Source organism: Mobula birostris, chromosome 27, assembly GCF_030028105.1.
Source record: "Mobula birostris isolate sMobBir1 chromosome 27, sMobBir1.hap1, whole genome shotgun sequence".
NCBI classification, from domain to species: domain Eukaryota; kingdom Metazoa; phylum Chordata; class Chondrichthyes; order Myliobatiformes; family Myliobatidae; genus Mobula; species Mobula birostris.
The window spans coordinates 19,470,757-19,491,109 of NC_092396.1; the positions used below are offsets into that span (position 1 = coordinate 19,470,757).

The window sequence follows — 20,353 nt, forward strand, 5'->3', positions numbered from 1 at the left end:
TTTAGGAAGAGATTCTTCCTCTCAGTCATCAGATTTCATGAATGGACAATGAACCAAAACATAAACACTACCAAAACTATTATTGCACTATTTATTTAATTTATTTTTAGTGTATACTGTATATCTTATCGTAATTTATAGGTTTTTTTTATGTATTGCACTGTACCACTGCCACAAAACAACAAATTTCACGACCTATGCCAGTAGTAACAAACCTGATTCTGATTCTGAAGTAAACCATGGGGTTTACACTTCAGCTAGGTGCATTGGTGCTGAGTCACCAACTTGAACTCCAGGAAGATACTTTAAATGTCTTACTTCAGTATTGCTGCTGAAATTAGCTTTCCAGTAGAAACACTGGTATCGTAGACAAGCTATACTATTAAAGTGGAATGCACAGCACTGAGAAAGCGCTGCACAGTTACAGGAGTAGTACTACAGAACCTCCGTTCTCCTGGAGTGAATAAGCAACAGTTTTCTCCTTAAATCCTGTGCCACTATTTGAAACTGTTGATTACACTACACCAGTTGTTTCATTGGGTTTTCTACATTACAAAGACGACTCTGCTTTATTGGATGTAAAGCACCATGAAACACTCAAATAATACAACTATGTAAATCCAATTACTTTTTGTCTCCAAGACACAAGTTGGTTGAATATCTCACATACCCAGGCTTTGAGACGATTTCCCGGAGAATCCTTACAGCGTCATCGTTACTCATGTTTTCAAAGTTGACGTCATTGACCTAGAGAGTGGAGCAGAACGAAGGGTCAAGGAAAGGATTCAGCACTAGTGAAGGAATTTGGGACTGGTACAGTTAACTGGGAGAAATGTGGGGCAGGCACGTTTCAGATAATAGCACAACCAAGATTAAAATAAGCTAGCTTAATCATCAGATGTGAAAGCTGCCTTGAAGTCACCTCCCCAGACTATCTCATCTCAAGCTGATCTGTTAGTAAACTTTTTTAAGGAACAGCTGATGCTTAACTCCATGCCACCAACCTTTCACAGTTACACTGAGGAAACACTGGCAGTATCATCACGAGTGCAAGGTTATTGGAGGTCTGTAACCAAATTATGAAAAGAGAACCAGAGGAGATATATTCTGGTTCTGTCTAAGAGAAAGCGGTGAGAGCAAAAGTACTCAAAATGAGATGTTCAGGCCACAGTTGATTGTCATGTTATAGGAAGAATGTGATTGTACTGGAGAGGGTATTGGCAATAAATTAAGCAACAGAGCATTTCTGCTGTGAGGGGAGACCGGATAAGTTCCATATGTTTTCTTAGAGTAGAGAAGGCTGCAAAATGACCAGACTGATTTAAACAAATTAAGAGGGGAGTAGAAATGGAAGATAGTGAGAAGCTTTGACCAGCGGCCAATCTGGACATTGGAAGTTTGGTGAGGAGGGGGCTTCTAACAGGTCAATTGCCCAAGGATAAAAGGCAAGAGCAGTTCATGGCAGCATAACAGAGCTTTGACCAGTGGCCAATAGGTGTTTGGGATTACTTAGTAAGAGCAAATTAAAGGAAGGCAAATGTAATGTTAGCATTCATTTTAAGAGGACGAGAATATAAAAGCAAGGATGTAATGTTGACACTTTATAAAGCCCTGGTGAGGCCTCAGTTGGAGTACTGAGAGTAGTTTTGGGCCCTTTATCTTGGAAAGGATGTGCAGAAACTAGAGATGGTTCAAACGAGGTTCACAAAAATGATCTCACCATTGAATGGCTTGTCATATGAAGAGTACTTGATGGCTCTGGGCCTGTATTCTCTAGAATTCAGAAAAATGAGGGGTGACCTCATTAAATCCTATCAAATGGTGAAAGGCCTTGATACAGTGGATGTGGAGAGGATGTTTCCTATAGTTGGAGAGTCTAAGACCAGAGGACACAGGTTCAGAATAGAGGGTCGTCCTTTTAGAATGCTGATGAGGAGGAATCCCTTTAGCCAGAGAGAGGTGAATTGGTGGAATTCTTTGTCAGAGATAGCTGTGAAGACCAAGTCATTATGTATATTTAAGGCAGAGGTTGATAGGTTCTTGACTGGTCAGGGCATGAAGGGATACAGGGTGAATGCAGAAGATTGGGGCTGACACGAAACATAGATCAGCCATGATGAAATTGCGGAGAAACACAATGGGCCAAATGGCTTAATTCTGCTTCTATATTGTAGTTCCCTTAGTAAAGGTGTCCCTGACCAGAGAATGTGAATTTGATCTAAGGGATAGGAGATGTTTTAGGGTTTTGAGAAATTTTTCCACTCTGAGGGTGGTTCAGATCTCAAACACATTGCTTGAGGGGATGGAGGAGATAGATACTGTCGCAAGATTTAAGCTGCATTTAGAGGAGCTCTTGAACTGGCATGGTATAGAAGGCTGCAGGAAAAGTTCTGAAATCTAAGAGTTTTGCAGATAGGTACTTGTTGGCCAGTAATGACATGGTGGGGGTGTGGGGGGGGGGGGTGGAAGGGTCAGCTACTGCGCTGCATGCCTCTAAAATTTACCAGAATACTTCAACACTGTCTATAATATAACCTTAATGCCTTTGTAGATAGAGGCAGAAATTTGCTGTTGCACCACATCAATTAAAACAATACTGATGTTCCTCTTATAACACATTATCTATAGATGACATGTGAAATAAAAATAGTATTTTTATTAATGATGCTTTACAGTATATAACCAAGAAACTATATGCACTCAGAGAAAAGGATTCACCTTTTTATGGACTGGCTGAAGTCTGACCTTTGTGATGCTAAGGATCTGAAGAGGAGTCAAGATTTATTATCTACTCTAGCTGAAGAGCTATCATCTTTCCCCCACAGAGGAATGTGTATTCATGAGCTCTTCAGCTTTTTCTGTGTCACTATTGATGCCATGAGAATTCATGGAAACTTAATGAATGATTGAGGACTACTAGTGCAGTTCTCTACTACTTATCTAATCTGGTGGTCCTTTCTTGCCAATGGGACAGTGTCCAGGTATTAAGAACCACACTGTACATAGGATGTGATTCTGTAAGCAATTGAATGCAACAGGCTATTGCTTGGCCACTCAATGGCACAGCTCTCTCAGTTTAGATAATAGCTCATCTGAAGAACTATGCAACATCAACTGAGCTGAGTGACTTTGCCAGTGACTGAGTGACTTTGCCTGAATTTGGTGTTTAGGTTAATGCTGAATGATCTATCTGGTTTTATTTCTCCTCTGTTTCAATGTAGGCAAGATGGACAACAGAGTGTTTTGCTGAGCCATTGGACAGGGGGATTTAAGAGTTGTTGCGTACGTGGCCTGTTTACACAACTATGTTATTAATAAAAACGCTAGAGACAGGAACTAAGTTTCATGGTCCTTTACTGGTAGAGTCCGAACTTGACACACACATCAATACACGCCTAGTAGCGCATGCAACGGTGTGTTACTAAAACATAAAGTAGTCCATTATTGTAATGTAGGCTATACAGTACACTCCTCACCTTTTATTTTAATAGTGTATCAACTATTGTTTTTTACTGGGGCACTATGCTAAACAAATATGTTTACCCTTAACATACAAACGCCTACCATTTGTTTACAAATTATAACAAAGTAACTTAATAATATCAAATTATAACAAGCATTATAATTATAACAAGTAAATTATAATTTACTTTTGGTCTAAGACCCATTTAGAACTCAAGTCTCTGGGGAGGTCTTCTCTACCTCTCCGGGTAACGTCTGTCTTGAGACGTTTGCTTTGGGGAATGAGTCTCCACGGTTACATCAGGTGGATCATCAGCACTGATGACAGCTTATCTGTAGATGAGGCTGATGTGGTCACATCAGGAGTGTTTGCTTCTATGCCAGGGGAGTCCGGGCAAGGTGTTGTGGTGTTTTTCACCTGAGCATCCAGGATTTGGTCCACATGATATCTCCATACATTCTCTCCCACCTCCACTGTATACATCAGTGGCCCGTCTATGGCTGAAATTGTACCCGGCTGCCACTTTTCAGTCCAGTAATCACATGCAAGAACTGACTGTCCCACACTGAAGCTCCGTGTTGACTTAGCATTCGTGTTTGTTCTCCATATCACGCCGTACATCTGGTTTGAGAAGATCCATGAGGGACCTCAGGTTCCTGTTCAGAAACATCATCGCTGGAGTCTGATTAGTGGTTGCATGTACTGCATTATGATAGGCAAGGAGGAAGTTGTCAATCTTGTGTTGCAGTGGTCAATTTTCGCTGTCCATTGCCTTGATGGCTTTCTTGAATATCTGCACAAATCTTTCTGCCAAGCCATTTGCGGATGGATGGTAAGGGGCAGATGTAAAGTGCTTGATTCCATTGTTCTTCACAAAACTTTGGAATTCTTCAGGGAAAAATTGTTGTCCATTGTCTGTGCAGATTTGTTCTGGTATGCCAATCCTGGCGAACACGGCCCTCAGAAATGTAATGGTCTTTTCCAGTGTGGTTGTCTTCATTTTGATGACTTCTGACCATTTGGAATGTGCATCGACAGTGATTAAAAAGATAGAGTCCATGAATGGTCCAGCAAAGTCGAAGTGCACTCGTTGCCATGGTGATGAGGGCCACTCCCATGGATGGAGAGGGGCTTGTGGTGGTGTGTTCTGGATCTTTTGACATCTAGAGCAGTTCTTGGTCAAGTCCTCAATCTGTTTATCGATTCCTGGCCACAACACAAAGGCACAGGCAAGAATTTTCATATTCACGGTACACAGGTGCCCCTTGTGCAGTTACACCAGCACTCTGGTGCATAGCTTGGGAGGAATCACAATTCATGAGCCACACATTAGTGTTCCTCGACACACTGACAACTGCTCCTTCCTCGCTGAGAAGGCTGGAAATAGTGTGTTACCACGCGCCGGCCATCCCTTTACCGTGATGTCATACACTTTTGACAACATAGGATCATTGCGTGTTTCTCTTTCAATGACGCCGTTTGTCACTGGTAATTATTCAACTACTGTTGTGTGAAAGACCTCTGCTGAATCCACTTGTGTAGTTATCTCTGAAGTCAGCAGTGGTAAACATGACAAACCATCTGCATTGCCACGTTGCTTGGTCCCCTTGTGTTCAATGTCATACATGTGACCTCCAAAGAAAACAGACCATTGCTGCAGCCTTTGTGCTGTCATCACTGGAACACCTTTTCTTGGGTTGAAGATTGACAAGAGAGGCTGATGGTCACTCAACAGGGTAAACTTTTGACCATACGGGTAGTGACTGAATTTCTTGACTCTCCACACGAGGCTTAGGGCCTCTCTGTCAATCTGTGCATAGTTGTGTTCAGCTGAAGTTAGCATTCTTCAGGCAAAGGCTATTGGTCTTTCTGAGCCACCTGGAAACTTGTGCAATAACACAGCTCCCATCCCATGGGATGAGGCATCACAAGCCAGTGGGATTGGTAAGGAGGGATCGAAGTGCGCAAGCACCCCTTCCGAAGTCTTTTAGTTTCTTGAAACGCTTTCTCACAGCTCTCAGTCCACTTCCATTGTGTCCCCTTCTGTAATAGTGCCTTTAGTGGGTGTAGGACTTAGGCAAGAACTTGTGGTAATAGTTCACTAGTCCAAGATATGCTCTCAGCTGAGACACATTTTCAGGTGGTGGTGCCTTAAGCACAGCTTCTATCTTGTCTTGAGACATGTGTAAGCCATCCTTGTTGATCACATACCCACAGTATGAGATTTCCTTTTTGAAAAACTCACATTTCTGTCAATTAGCTCTGAGCCCATATTCTCGTAACCTGGTGAGCACTTGTTCAAGGTTAGAAAGATGTTCGTCATCATCTTTGCCGATGACAACGATGTCATCCAGGTAACACTGAATCCCTGGAATCCCCTGCAGGACCTGGTCCATTACCCTTTGCCAAATTGCAGGAGCTGATGCTATCCCAAACACCAACCTGTTGTACTGGTAAAGTCCTTCATGTGTATACATTGTCAGGTATTTCTTGGATGCTTCATCGATTTCCATTTGGAGATAAGCCTGGGCCAAATCAATTTTTGTGAAATGTTCCCCTCCTGACAGGGAAGCAAAGGTGTCCTCAATACGAGGTAGAGGATACTGTATTGTGCGGAGAACTGGGTTAACAGTCACTTTAAAGTCTCCACATATGAGCACCTTGCTTGGTTTTCCTGGTTTTGTGCTGGAGGTTTTCATCATCACTGGAACAATAGGCGTGGCCCATTCACTTCAATCCACCTTTGACAGGACCCCAGTCTGCTCCAGATTTTTCAGCTCTGCCTCTACTGTAGGACAGATTGCACATGGCACTGGTCTGGCTTTGTGAAATTTTGGACATGCATTTTCCTCAATCTCAATCTTTGCCTTCATGTCCTGAAATGTTCTTATTCCTTTCATGAACACTTCCTCAGAGTCAGCAAGTATTTGTGACAGTCTCTCAGATGTGGCCTTGCTGCCCTCCTTTGCTGACACATCTAGTGCCTTGATGGTGTGCCAATCCAACTGGATTTTCCTGAGCCATTCACGTCCCAGCAACGGTGGTCCTCCATTTTTCAGTACATAGAGGTTCAGCTGCTGTGTTTTGTCTCTGTAGGTCACTGTCACTTTAATTTTACCCTTGGGACACACTCTCTATCCCGTGCAAGTCTTTAGCAGTAGTTTAGTTTGTTTCAGAGGTATGTGAGAAAACAGTTGTTTGTAGTTGTGTACAGAGATCACTGTTAAAGCTGAGCCTGCGTCCAACTCCATTTTCAGTCTCACGCCTGCCACTTGTGGAGTGATCCATATTACTCTTCGATCATCTTTTTCACGCTGTGAAGTTGCAGACAATTCACTTTTGTCTAATTCCATTTGTGAAATTTAAATCTTTCAGCAATGACCAGTGGTTTAAATGGGGTTTAAATGCTGTTGGAGAGTGTCTACTATTTGCTTGAACGTTTTGTCAGCTGACTTTTCAGGGGTTAACAAGCTCCGTAGCAGCCCGTATGTTTTTACTCCCATAACAATGAGGGTACATCCACACTACGCCGGATAATTTTGAAAACGAAGCCTTTTCTCTTCATTTTGACCTTCTGTCCACACTGAAACGGCGTTCTCATCCCCTGAAAACGGAGATTTTCGAAAACACTCTCCAGAGTGAATAAATCTGAAAACGCTTAATATCCGGCGTAGTGTGTACGGGGTAAACGGAGAGATTTAAAAACGTTGTCATGACAACACCACAACAACAATGCTTTTTTCTGCTTCTGCTTGGTACTGCCGGACAGCTGTTATAACGCGCAGTCGGTGTGAGTGGCGTGAGAGTTAAATTGTAAAGTGAGCTTTTTGACTATTTAAAAACGCTGTCATGACGTGCCGGAACAGATGTTCGTTGTTTTCTTGAACGCAACCACCTAACAATTTCAGAACAGACGGCCACGAGACTGAAGCCAGAAGGGTTAGAAATGTACTCACCAGAGACTTTGACCCATAGCGTACTGAATAAATAAGTATACTCACTTTGCCGTTTTCTGTCCTTGCTTGTATGAAGGAGGTTCACCTATTTATGCAAGTACTTCTCTGACAATAGACGTGTAACAGCCTAATGTAACATTATATGGAAATACAAGATAACACTCATGCAGATGTTTTATACATTTAACAAGGCGCTTTATTAATGCAACAGAGTTAGTCAGTTTTTCAATGTTCGTCGTCAGCCGGGTCATACTGTCCATGAACTCCCTGTTGGTTGCCTCCATATGCTCCAGTATTTGTTTTTTTTTTAAGTTTTAAGTCCCCCTGCGCGAGAACCAAGAGCAATTCCTTTTAAATTTTTCTACTCTGTAACTGGACAAACGCGCACCAAGTATACCGTTTCCTCTTCGCTTGCTTTCTGTGTGTCCTGCGCATGCCCAGTAGGAGGAGATTCGCCCAAATATCCGTGTTAGTGTAGACAGAGATATTTTGAAAAACGCTGAATGTGGACGCCTGTCGTTTTTACTTGAAACCGGCGTTTTCAAAATTATCCAGCGTAGTGTGGACGTAGCCTGAGTAAGACACTGGCTTTCTTTTCATCATTAACACCGTTAGCATCACAATATAACTCCACTCTTTCAATATAAATTACCCAGTTTTCAATGCCACTATCAAATGCTGAAATGGTTCCAATCATCGCCATCTTTGTTATGTTAATTTAATCCCATTTAGTCTTGTTTTCTTCTTAGCTAGTTCCTTGCAGTCACTGCACATTCCACTTGACTCACGTGTCCTTTTTGCTAGCGCAACAAGCGCACTCCGTCTAGATGCGTGTGTTGCTCCTTTTCATCTCCCTTCTCTCTCTTCTCCGAGTGTCGTTATCAACTAAAACATGGCGTTCCGATAAGATGTAGGTTCATAATTCTCGTCGCCAATTTGTTGTGTATGTGGCCTATCTACACAACTATGTTATTAATAAAAATGCTGGAGATGGGAACTAAGTTTCATGGTCCTTTACTGGTAGAGTCCGAACTTGACACACACAACAGATCAATACGCGCCTAATAGCACATGCAACGACCTGTTACTAAAACATAAAGTAGCCCCTTATTATAATGTAGGTTATATGGTACAAGAGTCAAAACACATTGGTGGGTCTGAAGTCACAACAAGAGCGTATCATGTACACTCAGTGGCCAGTTTATTAGGTACGTCTTGTTGCTAATAAAGTTGCTAATGAGTGTACGTTCATGGTCTCCTGCTACCGCAGCCCTTCTGCTTCAAGGTTTGATACATTGCGCATTCAGAGATACTCTTCTGCACATCACTGTTGTAATGCACAGTTATTTGAGTTACTGTCACCTTCCTGTCAGCTTGAACCAATCTGGCCATTCACCTCTGACCTCTCTCATTAACAAGGTGTTTTTGCCCACTGAACTGCTGCTCACAGGATATATATATATATTGGTTTTTGCACCATTCTCTATAAACTCCAGAGACTGTTGTACCTGAAATTCCAGGAGATCAGCAGTTTCTGTGATACTCTAACAGCCCTATCTGGCCAAATCGAAGGTGGTGACAAATCAGCATACAGGAGGGAGATGGAAAATCTGCCTGAGTGGAGCCACAACAACAACCTCTCACTCCATGTCAGTAAGACCAAGGAACTGATTATTGACTTCAGGAGGAGGAAATCAGAAGTCCATGAGCCAATCCTCACTGGGGGATCAGAGGTGGGGAGGGTCAGTCAGCAACTTTAAATTAACTGGTGCTATCATTTCAGAGACTCTGTCTTAGGTCTAGCATACAAGTGTCATCACAAAGAAAGCATGGCAGCGCCTTTACTTTCTTAGAAGTTTGTGAAGATTCGGCATGTTAACTAAAACTTTGACAAATTTCTATAGGTGTGTGGTGGAAAATATATTGACTGGTTGCATCAAAGCCTGGTATGGAAACATCAATGTCCTTGAATGAAAAAGTCTACAAAAATAAGTGTAGGAAGAATAAGACTGCAAGAATAAGACTAGTGGGGGGCTGGCACTACTCAACTTAATTTTTTATTACTGGGCTGCTAACATCAGCCATATTGGATAGATGATACAGTTGTACTTCCCAGATGGTTGGAGATGGTGAGGATTGCCTACCATATTCCATAGGGGCAATCATTATGTCCCCTATTCGGTTAAATTAAAGCCTGTTATAGAGGCAATCCCATTATCCATAGCACCATACAGATGTGGAGACAAATGGGGAAGCATTTGAAACTCAGAACACTATCTTTTCTTGTACCTATATCAGCGAACTCCTCTTTTATCCCCTCATGTATAGATGAAGCCTTTGATGCATGGCGAGAATTAGGGATACGCAGCATTGGAGACTTATACATACAAGGGATTTCTGCATCGTTTCGGCAGCTCCAGGACAATTTCGGATTGCAAAAGAGTATCTCCAGCTAAGACACTATATAAGATCACATCTCAAACACGAGGAAATCTGCAGATGCTGGAATTTCAAGCAATACATATAAAAACTGCTGGTGAATGCAGCAGGCCAGGCAGCATCTATAGGAAGAGGTACAGTCGACGTTTTGACCCGAAACGTCGACTGTACCTCTTCCTATAGATGTTGTCTGGCCTGCTGCATTCACCAGCAATTTTTATGTATGTTGCATAAGATCACATCTTTCTGGTTTTGAGACAGCAGAACCTGATAAATTAGATAATAATTTAAGATCATATTTAGGGACAGAACACATCATGGCCAATCTGTATGATGCCGTACAAAACAAGTGTCATACAACAATGGATAATATTAAAAAAGAGTGGGAAAAGGAGTTGAGTACAGAGATAGAGGAGGTTATATGGAATGAGGCTTTGGAGTATGTTAACTCCTGTTCCATCAATGCCAGGCATTGTTTAATACAATTTAAGATCCTACATAGACTACATTACTCAAAAGTAAGGATTCATAAAATATTCCCAGAGGTGTTACATAGTTATGCTTTATGTCCCAGGATACAAGAATATTGGAAGCAAATATTTGAGGTCCTATTGAAGGTACTAAAAGTTCAGATAATACCAGACCCCATTTTTATAATTTTTGGAACTTCTGCGAGGTCAAATAAATTCCAGGCTACCCAGCAACAACTCCTGACCTATGGCATACTTAATGGAAAGAAACTCATACTGATGTTCTGGAAAAAAGAGGAAACTCCATCACTCAGATGATGGCTGGCTGTATTAATGAATACTCTGCATTTAGAGAGGATAAAATACGTTATCAAGGACAGACTCAAGAAACTTGAAAAAACCTGGCAACCATTACTGTTGTATTTAGAAGAGACTGACAGCTGAACTAAATGTGGGGGCAGTAGGGCCTAAGCAGCACATACAGGAGGGGCGAGGGGAGGCAAGGGCTGGGAAGGGGAAAGGAGACTGGATGGTAGGGTTTCCTTTGCTTTTTGCTTGTTTACTATACGTACATTCATTTGATTTTCATTACGTTGTTATAAGAAAAGAAAAAAGAAGCATTGTACTTTAGGACATGTCTGTTGTGGTTAAGCTGATGTTGCTTCACAATAAAAAAAACATTTGAAAGACCCAGTCTATCACAGGTAAAGCCCTCCCACCGTTGAGCACATCTACATGGAGTGTTGTCGCAAGAAAGCAGCATCTATTGTCAAGGACCGCCACCATCCAGGCCTTTTTGCAGCTGCCATGAGGAAGGAGGTACAGAAGCCTCAGGAACCACACCACCATGTTTGGGAACAGTTATTACCCCTCAGACATCAGGCTCTTGAACCAGAGGGTTCAGTCTTCACTCAATTTCACTCATCCAAACACTGAACCGTTCCCAGAACCTATGGACTCACTTCCAAGGACTCTTCACCTCATGCTTTTGATATTTATTGCTTAATTATTTATTATTATTTTGCTTGTTTTTCTTGTTGTTTCTTTGTATTTACTGTGAATGCCTACAAGAAAACGAATCTCAGGGTTGCATATGGTGACATATGTACTTTGATAATAAATTTACTTTGAACTTTGGCACTGACATTCATTCCACTGTCAAAGTCACTTAGATCACATTTCTTCCCCATTGTTTGGTCTGAACAACAACTGAATGTTTTGGCTATGTCCGCGTGCTTTTATGCTTCGAGTTGCTACCTTACGATTGGCTGATTATTTGTATTAATGAGCAGGTGTATAGGTGCACCCAATAAAGTATCTGCTGAGTGGATGTATGCCAGGTTTCCTCTCATGCTGAGCACCAGCGATCATGCTGGACTCTAATGACAACCTAGTAATTTCTGTGATCCTCATATTAATGATTTAAAAAAAAGACTTCAGTTTAATTGAATGAAACTTCCACAGCCATGGTAGGATTTAAACTTGAGCCTCCAGATTTCTAGTTCAGTATCTTAACTATTGCACCACCATCATACCCATAGGATACACAAAGCACACTGTTCAAACATCATCCACAAACATGGATTTGATGTAAAGATGACAGGCCCATGGATTCCACAAGAAGAAACAATATTCATTCAAAGTGATTGCTCCCTGTAAATTTCAGAGACAGAATCAGCATGGTCCTGGCATACATCTGCATCCTTCACTTTTGCAACACAAAACATACTGGTGCGATGCATACTGAGTTATGTAACATAGGTCCCAGGGCTGGAGACCTGGAGCTTGTGTACATCAACTACAGGAACCAACTCTTGGCCAAAGGTTTCATTTGGAAATGATTCGAGCACTGACCTGCAGAAGCATATCACCGGGCTCAATTCTGCCATCAGCTGCCACTGCTCCCCCCTTCATTATTGACCCAATGTATATCCCGCCATCTCCCCGGTCATTACTCTGACCTACGATGCTAATGCCCAGGAAATTGTACTTCTCTGAAATAAAGAAGGATTTGGTTAGAATTGGTTTAGGTTTAACATCACTGACAAAAGCTATTAAAATGCAAAAGGATGAGACCTCAATTTGAGAATAATTTGTTTTTATTTTTTTTTATTTTTTTATTTTTTTTTAATGCCTAGTGGTGAGGTAACAGCAGTTAAAACATTAAATACTATAGACAGAGAGGCAAATACTCATGTGCTCAAAATGATACCCCATTATACTGTATATGTAGCATGGTCCATTTCACAGATTCAAGTGACTTTATAATTGTAGACCTATTTTTTAATCTTTGACTAAATTTATATTGTAATCAAATTTATAAACCAAAATTGTTACCTAAACTTTTGGAAACTTTGGATTTCTGGCTTTGCATATACATACAGTGAGATGCACCTTACCTTGTACCCAGCAAGTAATGACCCATCTGCACTCAGATTTGCACATTAACAGAACATGTCATTTCCATTTTAAATAGTTACTTAGATTAATTTCCTGAAGTGAAAATTTGAAAAGGAAAAAAAACTTTTCAGTCAACTTTATTACTGTCTGTACATCAACCAAGCTCCAAATATGCTCCAACTAAGCCACAAGTAAATATGTGCTGATGAAGCCCAGATTTCAGTGAATAAATAATTTGTATTCTGTTATTAATATATACTATAACCTTTAAACACTATTTACAAATATGCTTTCCACTGACACCAGCTTCAACTCACTTCACCTCACCAAAAGCAAATACTGAGATTTCAACTTTGCCTTTACATAGTCAAAAAAGGACACAGCACTCACCCATGTTTAGCGTCACAGTGATAATATTGAGTGACATGGTGGAGTCTGTGATGCTGCTCAGTGATGAGGACTGTATGAAACAAACATTTATTCAGCTGTTTAACAGAACTGAAGATAGATAGAAAACCATTTTTGATTTGTTTAATTGCTTGACACATTTCTAATGGAGAAAAAAACAGCTACATAATTTTTAAATCGCTCACAACTTAAGACATGCTCAAGCAATTTGTCTACAACAGAAAACAAAGTGATAATTGCACAGACCATCTGTCTTATTGGTGTTAGGCAATGAATAATTACTGGCAAGAACACTACGGGGGAAGGGAAGTTGAGAAATATACTGAGGATTCAGGATGAGTAATTGGAATTGAGAAATATGACTAAATGAACTGGAGGTTATAGGAGAAGGTGGGTTTAAGGAATGTAGTGAGAAAAGTGGTAGAGTTGCACAGCTATATGGTGATGTTGAGGGATATGTAGAGAAGATGAAGTTGCTCTCTGACAAAGGGGCTTAATCTTGCACATCCTACATTTCACTTGGACAAGATGCTGAGTTAGGGTGGCATTTATTAGAAAAAAGGGATCTGTCAATTCTACTTCCTGTTGTTCCACCATTTGCCACTGTGCCTTTAGCTGCCAAGACCGTAAGCTCATTAATTCTCTTTGATAGTCTCTCAGCCTCTCTGCTTTTTTCTTCCTTTGAGTTGCACCTTAAAAACCTGTCTCTTTGATCGTGATTTTGGCCAAATGCCCTGATATTCTGTCGCGCAGCTCAGTGGCAGATTTTGTTGATGACAGTCCTGTGAACTGCAATGAACTTTTTACTATGATAAACTCCATGATCAATGCACCATGGTATTGAAATTTGCTGCTGTTGCCAATGGCACTTTGCTGTAAATCACAATTTTCACAGCCCCCGTATTCTAGCTAGGAAACTTGCTGTTGGAGATAACAGAGTAAGACTTATTTTCATTTATAATGAAATTTATTAAGCATTTTTTACTTATTCACAGGCTTTAACCTTGAGTGAGCTTACTAAGCAATTTTGAATGTTTAAGGAAAAATTCAGAAAAAAATTATTCAATTTTTCACACTGATAGTGCTCTGATATATCTGTGTATTTAGGATGGCTGGCAGCTCTCCCCTCTCCCAATCCAGCCTCCTTCATGTCAGATGCCATTCTCAATCTCACCCTGTCCATCTGTCTCATACGATGCCTCCGTCTCCTGCGTTTGTGTCTCTTCATGAGTCGAGAGGAAGCACTCTGCTCCATTGAGCTGCTTAATCTAAGGAACCAAAGAGAGTGTAAATCAGCACATTAAATTTCAAATTTCAGATTTATTTTCCACGTGTACAGTACATCAAAACATACAGTGAAATGTGTCATTTGTCTTAACAATACACCCAAGGATGTGCTGGGGGCAGCCTGTAAGTGTTGCACCCATTCCAACGCCAACATGGCATGACCATACTGTTCAGTAGAACAACACAAGCAGTAAGAAAAGGTAGTAACAGCAAAACAAACTTATTCCCCAACCAAAGCTCAAAATAAATTTATTATCAAAGTACAGTGCGTTGTAAAAGTATTCAGCCCCAAACCTTTGTTCACATAAGTGAATATTACAACCAGGAATTTTGGCTAATTTAACTGAGAATTAATCATATGCTAGCTACGTTTTTCACAATACAGCCCAAAAAAAAGGTAAAATTGTGAAGCATTAAAAACTAAAAATTCAAAAAGTGAAAAGTCAGCACTTCAAAAGTATTCATCCTTATTTGCTCAGTACTTACTTCAAACACCTTTTGCAGCTATTACAGCCAGTAACCTTTTGGGATAAGTCTCTATTAGCTTTGTACAACGTTATAGAGCAAAATTTTCCCATTCCTTCATGCAAAATCACTCAAGCTGTGCCAGGTTGGTTGTGGAGTGGCAGGGGACAGCAATCTTGAGGTCTTGCCAGAGATGTTCGGGTTAAGGTCAGGTCTCTTATTGGGCCACTCAAGGACATCAATTTTCTTCATTTGAAGCCATTCCACTGTTGGTCTGGCAGTGTGTTTTGGGTCGTTGTCCTGCTGAAAGACGAACTTTGTACCTAGCTTAAGCTTTCTGGCAGGTTTTTATTCAGATTTATTTTGCTATCAATCCTGATAAAATTTCCAGTTCCTGCTGCTGAAAAGCATCTCCATAGAGCAATGTTTTACATATTTTACCATGCTTTACAGTAGGGATGGTGTTACCTGGTTGATGCACAGTATTAGCACACCACACGTACCACTTGGTGTTGAGTACAAAAAGTGTCTTATCTAACCACAGGACCTTCTTTCATGTCTTTACACTATCTTCTAAGTGACGCTTTGCAAAGACTTTACGGGCAAGGATATGTTTTTTTTTTAAGCCAGGGCTTCTTCCTTGTCACTCTTCCATAAATACCCTTTTTGCCAAGGCCTTGGAGATTATGGAGCCATGAACTTCGTCTCCAGTTGCAGCTCACTCAGAGTGACTGTTGGCATCTAGGTAGCCTCTATTACAAGTGCCGTTCTTTCCTGACAACTATGTTTGGGGGCGGGGGGGGGAGACTGACCTTGAAATGTGCATATGGTTTTATATTTTTTCCACTTTTTCATGATGGACTGAGACCTTGAGATGGTCTCCCGGAAGTTGTGCTTCTCCATTATTAATTCCCTGACTTGAATTAAATACTATTTTGTCCAGAGGTTAGAGGCCTGAAGGTCAAGTCTGAGTCCAGGCTAGGGACTGGAGTACAGAGCTATGACATCAATGTACATTATTAACATCATTAACATTAAAGCTATAGAGCAGTCCTACAAACAGCCCTCTTCGTGAAAGTCACAGCTGATTACAATAGAAGGAAAAGGAGCAGGAGGACACTTCACCCTTCAACCCTGGTCTACTACTCAATGAGATCCTGGCTGCTCCAGTCTTGAACCACTTCCATGCACTCTGACCACATCTCTTTATTCTACCTCCATAGCTTGCCAGGGTACAGAATTCCAATGTATCATAACCCTCTGAGAGAAGAAAGTCCTCTGCTTCGCTTTTTTAAATGGATAACTCCTTATTCTGAAACGCTGCCGCCCACCCCCGCGTCCTTCAGTATCCAACCGGTTGTATTGCTCAGAACCTTTCAATATTTCAATAAGATCACCTCTTATTCTCCTGAACTCAGAACAAAATTAGAATCAGGAGCAGACTATTTGGCCCTTTTGAAACTACTCTGCCATCCAATATGATAATGGCTGATTATCTAGTTTAATGCCATATTCCCTCTCTTTCACCATGTGCCTTGATTGCTTTTGTGTATAAAACCCTACTCATCTCCTTTGTAAACACATCCAGCTACTTGGCTCCCAAACATCTGCTGTGGTAAGGAAATTACAGTGTTTACCACCAGTAGCAAATACATTTCTCCTTGCCTCATTTTACCCCATATCCTCAGACTCTGTTCTAGGCACCCAAGCCAGGAAAATTATCCTTCCCTACACTTTGTCTTTGTAGCCCTGTTCAATGAGATCACACCTCACTGTCATAAACTGTACTGAATACAGGCATAATTAACCCAATCTCTCTCACATAACAACCCTGCTATTCCAGGAATCAGTTTGGTGTGACTTCACTCTCTCCTCAGCAAGTTTAACCTTCCTCTGGCAAAGAGGCAAAAACTGCACAGAATACTCCAGGTGTGGTTTCATTAAGACCATCTACAGATATACTCTTGCAGTAAAAGTCAACATAACATTTGCCTTCGCAATTTCTTGCTTCACCTGTGCATTTGCTTTCAGTGACTATTGTACAAGAACACCCCGATCTATTTGTACATCAATATTTTCCATTTTCTCACCATTTAAATCATATTTTGCCTTTGTTTTCTCTACTGGAGTGGATGTCTTCACATTAATTGTTGGTATAGTGGAAAACTGCTATATATTTACCCATTCCTTCACTCGCTCAAGCTCTGATCCATGCAGTATCCACCTAGTCATTACTTGCAACCCCAAGGAAGTATTAGGTGGAGGAATTACTACTACACTAGGACTTCAGTGACCTGTTGGGAATCTAAATGCACCAGATCCACTGGTTCTTCCTTACTGAATTTAGCAACTATATCTCAAATCTCATCAAGAAGAGGAGAGTGGGGTTTGTCCACAAAACAACTTCCCTGATTCACTGTTGCCAGAAATTAATTTCATACACACCAAAATGTGGCTGATAAAGATAGGCATCAAACTGGAAACCGGATCTGTGAACTGAAGACCATTGAGGATTAGATTTGTTTTCAGGAACGGAAGTGTCAAAACTGGGGAGAACATGGCCAGTTAACAGATACTAGCTGAAACATGATGGATCGTAGAAGAATGAGAGGTGACATCATCAGAGTTTATAAAATCATGAGGGGTATGGATAAGATGGATAGTCAGTCTTTCCCCCTGGAATGGCAAATCCAAAACAAAAAAGGCACACATACAAAGTAAGAGGGGAGAGATTTAAACGGAACCTGAGATACAACTTTTTTACACAGAAGCTTGTGAGTACCTAGAATGAGCTGCCAGAGGAAGTTGTTTAAGGTGGGTACAATAACAACATTTAAGAGGCATTTTGATGGAGTGGAAGGGCTTGGAGGGTTATAAACTGAACAAAGGCAACTGGACCTAGCAGGGAGGATACAGTGGTTAGTGTGGACCCGTTGGGACAAAAAAAATCCTGTTTCCATGTATTACTATGTGAATTCATGACTAAGTCTGGGCTCTCATTATCTGAATTTTGGTGAGGAAACTGAGTGAAAAAGGGCACCAAGTCGAATTATAATTTAGTACTTGGGAGTCGGAAGGAGAATCGGATTTTGTTCTGGTGATGTGTTTGAGAAAGGATTAATGCCTCCAAAAAGGTGCAGAGAAAAATTATTAGAATGGTACAATGGATGCATGCCTTCAATTGCGTGAAGACTATTGAAATTAAGGGACATTCTCCATGGAGTAGAGAATTGTAAAAAGATATCTGATAGATCCACTTAAAATTATGAATGTCTTACAGTAAGAGAGTAGAACATTCCATTGCGAGACAGCTGGTAACCAGAAGATACTGGCTTGTCAAAAGATGAGGAGGAGAGAATTTTATTTATGCAGAAAGTTGTTATCGTCTGGAATGCTTTGCTTGAAAAGGCTGAAAGCAGATTAACATTTCAAAAGGAATTAGACAAATATTAAAAATTGAAAAACTTACAAGGCTATGGGAAGGGACAAGGAAGCAGGACCAACTTAGACAATCCTTTTAAAAAAGCTGCTCTGGATGTTAAGCAGAATGGTTGTTTTTGGTGCTCATCTTTATATTGTACAACAGAACCAATAAAATGTTGGATCCTCCCTACATTGAGCATTGCTGCTCTTAATCACTGATCACATCATCCAAATTCCATAGTTTATAAACTTAAACTCCGTAGTTCAACAGACTGGTCAGTTATTGTCTCGGACATCACTTGGATGAGATGCCACAGGACCACTGGCTAGCCTGCAAGAAAATCTCAGCAAGAAAGCAGCACCTCATATAGTGGTGGGAACTTCAACTTCACCAAAGAACTGCAAACTCCATAAGATCAGCACCTATAGCAGAAGAGGGGGCTTAACTCCAGTCCCTTCAAAGGGCAATTGGCAGTTTGAATCTACATATTGAAGAAGAAACAAAGTAGTATATTTTTTCATTTACAAAAGGGTTAAGAATCATTAATGGATTCTATAAATTATTTGACATAAAATAAAGAGGGAACATTCCAGTGAAGGGTCATCCTACTACACTAGAAGTCACTACACCCTTCCACTGAATTAGTTTAATAACATTGACCTCTGCAGATCTAAAAATACATCTGAATTTATAAAGGATCCTCACCATCACTGAATTAATTTGCTCCTTGTTCACTGAATTAGTTTTAATTGTCATCACTTACTTAGAGTTCACATAGAGAAAAGTGATGGAAATGCTCAGCTAAACTGCTATCCCGGCTGTAGTCTAGTCAACAAATCATCCAATACAAGCTCTTCAACACACACAACATCTTAATGTCTTACCTAAAATATCTCCCTTCACAATGTCCATTATGCCTCACCATTGTCAGTTCAGAAAGGAGGAATTGTGACATCTCATTGCAGCAACTGAAGCAATAAATAAGCAAAACAACTAATTGTTAAAACAACAAATCTAAAAAGATTTGCTCCAAACTAGCTTGTTTACGATAGTCACTGAAAGTCTGTAGATGCTGGAAATCCAAAGCAACACACACAAAAGTGCTTTAGGAACTCAGCAGGTCAGGTAGCATCTATGGAAAAGAATAGATAGTCGGTATTTCGGGTTGAGACCTTTCTTCAGGGCTGAGAAGGAAGGGGGAAGATGCCAGAGTAAGAAGGTGGGGGGAAGAGGAAAGAGGCTAGCTGTAAGGTGATAGGTGAAGCCAGGTGGGTGGGAAAGGTCAAGGGCTGAAAGAGAAGGAGATAGGAGAGGAGAGTGGACCATAGGAAAAAGGGAGGGAGGAGGGGGCCCAGGGGGAAGTGATAGACAGGTGAGAAGAGGTAAAAGGTCAGAGTGGGGAACAGAGGAAGAGGGGAGTGGGTAATTAGCTTACAAGAAGGAGAAATTGATATTCATGCCATCAGATTGGGGTTTATCCAGACAGAATAGAAGGTGTTGCTCCTCTGTTCTGATGGTTGGCCTCATCTTAGCACAGGAGGAGGCCATGGACTGACACATTGGAATGGAATGGGAATAGGAATTACAATGTTTGGCCACCTGCAAGTCCTGCTTGTGGTGAACGGCGCTCGATGAAACGGTCCCCCAATTTACGATGGGTCTAACCAATATAGAGGAAGCTGCAGCAAAAGCACCGGACACAATAGACAACCCCAGCAGATTTGCAGGTGAAGTGTTGCCTCACCGGGAAGAGCTGCCTGGGGCTCTGAATGGGGGTAAGGGTGGAGGTGCATGGGCAGGTGCGTAGGACACTTGCAGGGATAAGTGCCGGGAGGGAGATGAGTGGGGAGGGACGAATCAACAAGGGAATTGCGGAGGGAGCAATCCTTGCGGAAAGTGGAGGGAGGTGCAAAGTAAAGATATGCTTAACAGTTGGGAGATTGTTCCCATCGCCCTTTTCCTCACATAGTCATTCCCTAGCATATAACAAGTTATGGCAAAGATTAGATTTACTTTGTCTGGGTTAAAGACGATGACTATT

The 20,353-nt window shown here is 41.1% G+C and overlaps 1 protein-coding gene across 6 annotated transcripts in view; it reads right to left on the reverse strand.

Moving 5' to 3' along the window:
* LOC140188725 (segment polarity protein dishevelled homolog DVL-1-like) overlaps positions 1–20,353 on the reverse strand; it is a 154,920-nt gene that overhangs the window by 14,205 nt on the left and 120,362 nt on the right. For 5 of the 6 annotated variants that reach the window (XM_072245301.1, XM_072245297.1, XM_072245296.1 and 2 more), the window contains 4 exons: positions 14,311–14,404; positions 13,119–13,188; positions 12,183–12,322; positions 671–747 (listed from right to left, as the gene is read on the reverse strand). In XM_072245301.1, the coding sequence (XP_072101402.1) occupies positions 671–747; positions 12,183–12,322; positions 13,119–13,188; positions 14,311–14,404 (381 nt within the window). The remainder of the gene's footprint in view (positions 1–670; positions 748–12,182; positions 12,323–13,118; positions 13,189–14,310; positions 14,405–20,353) is intronic. The other variant, XM_072245298.1, reaches the window with a different exon arrangement.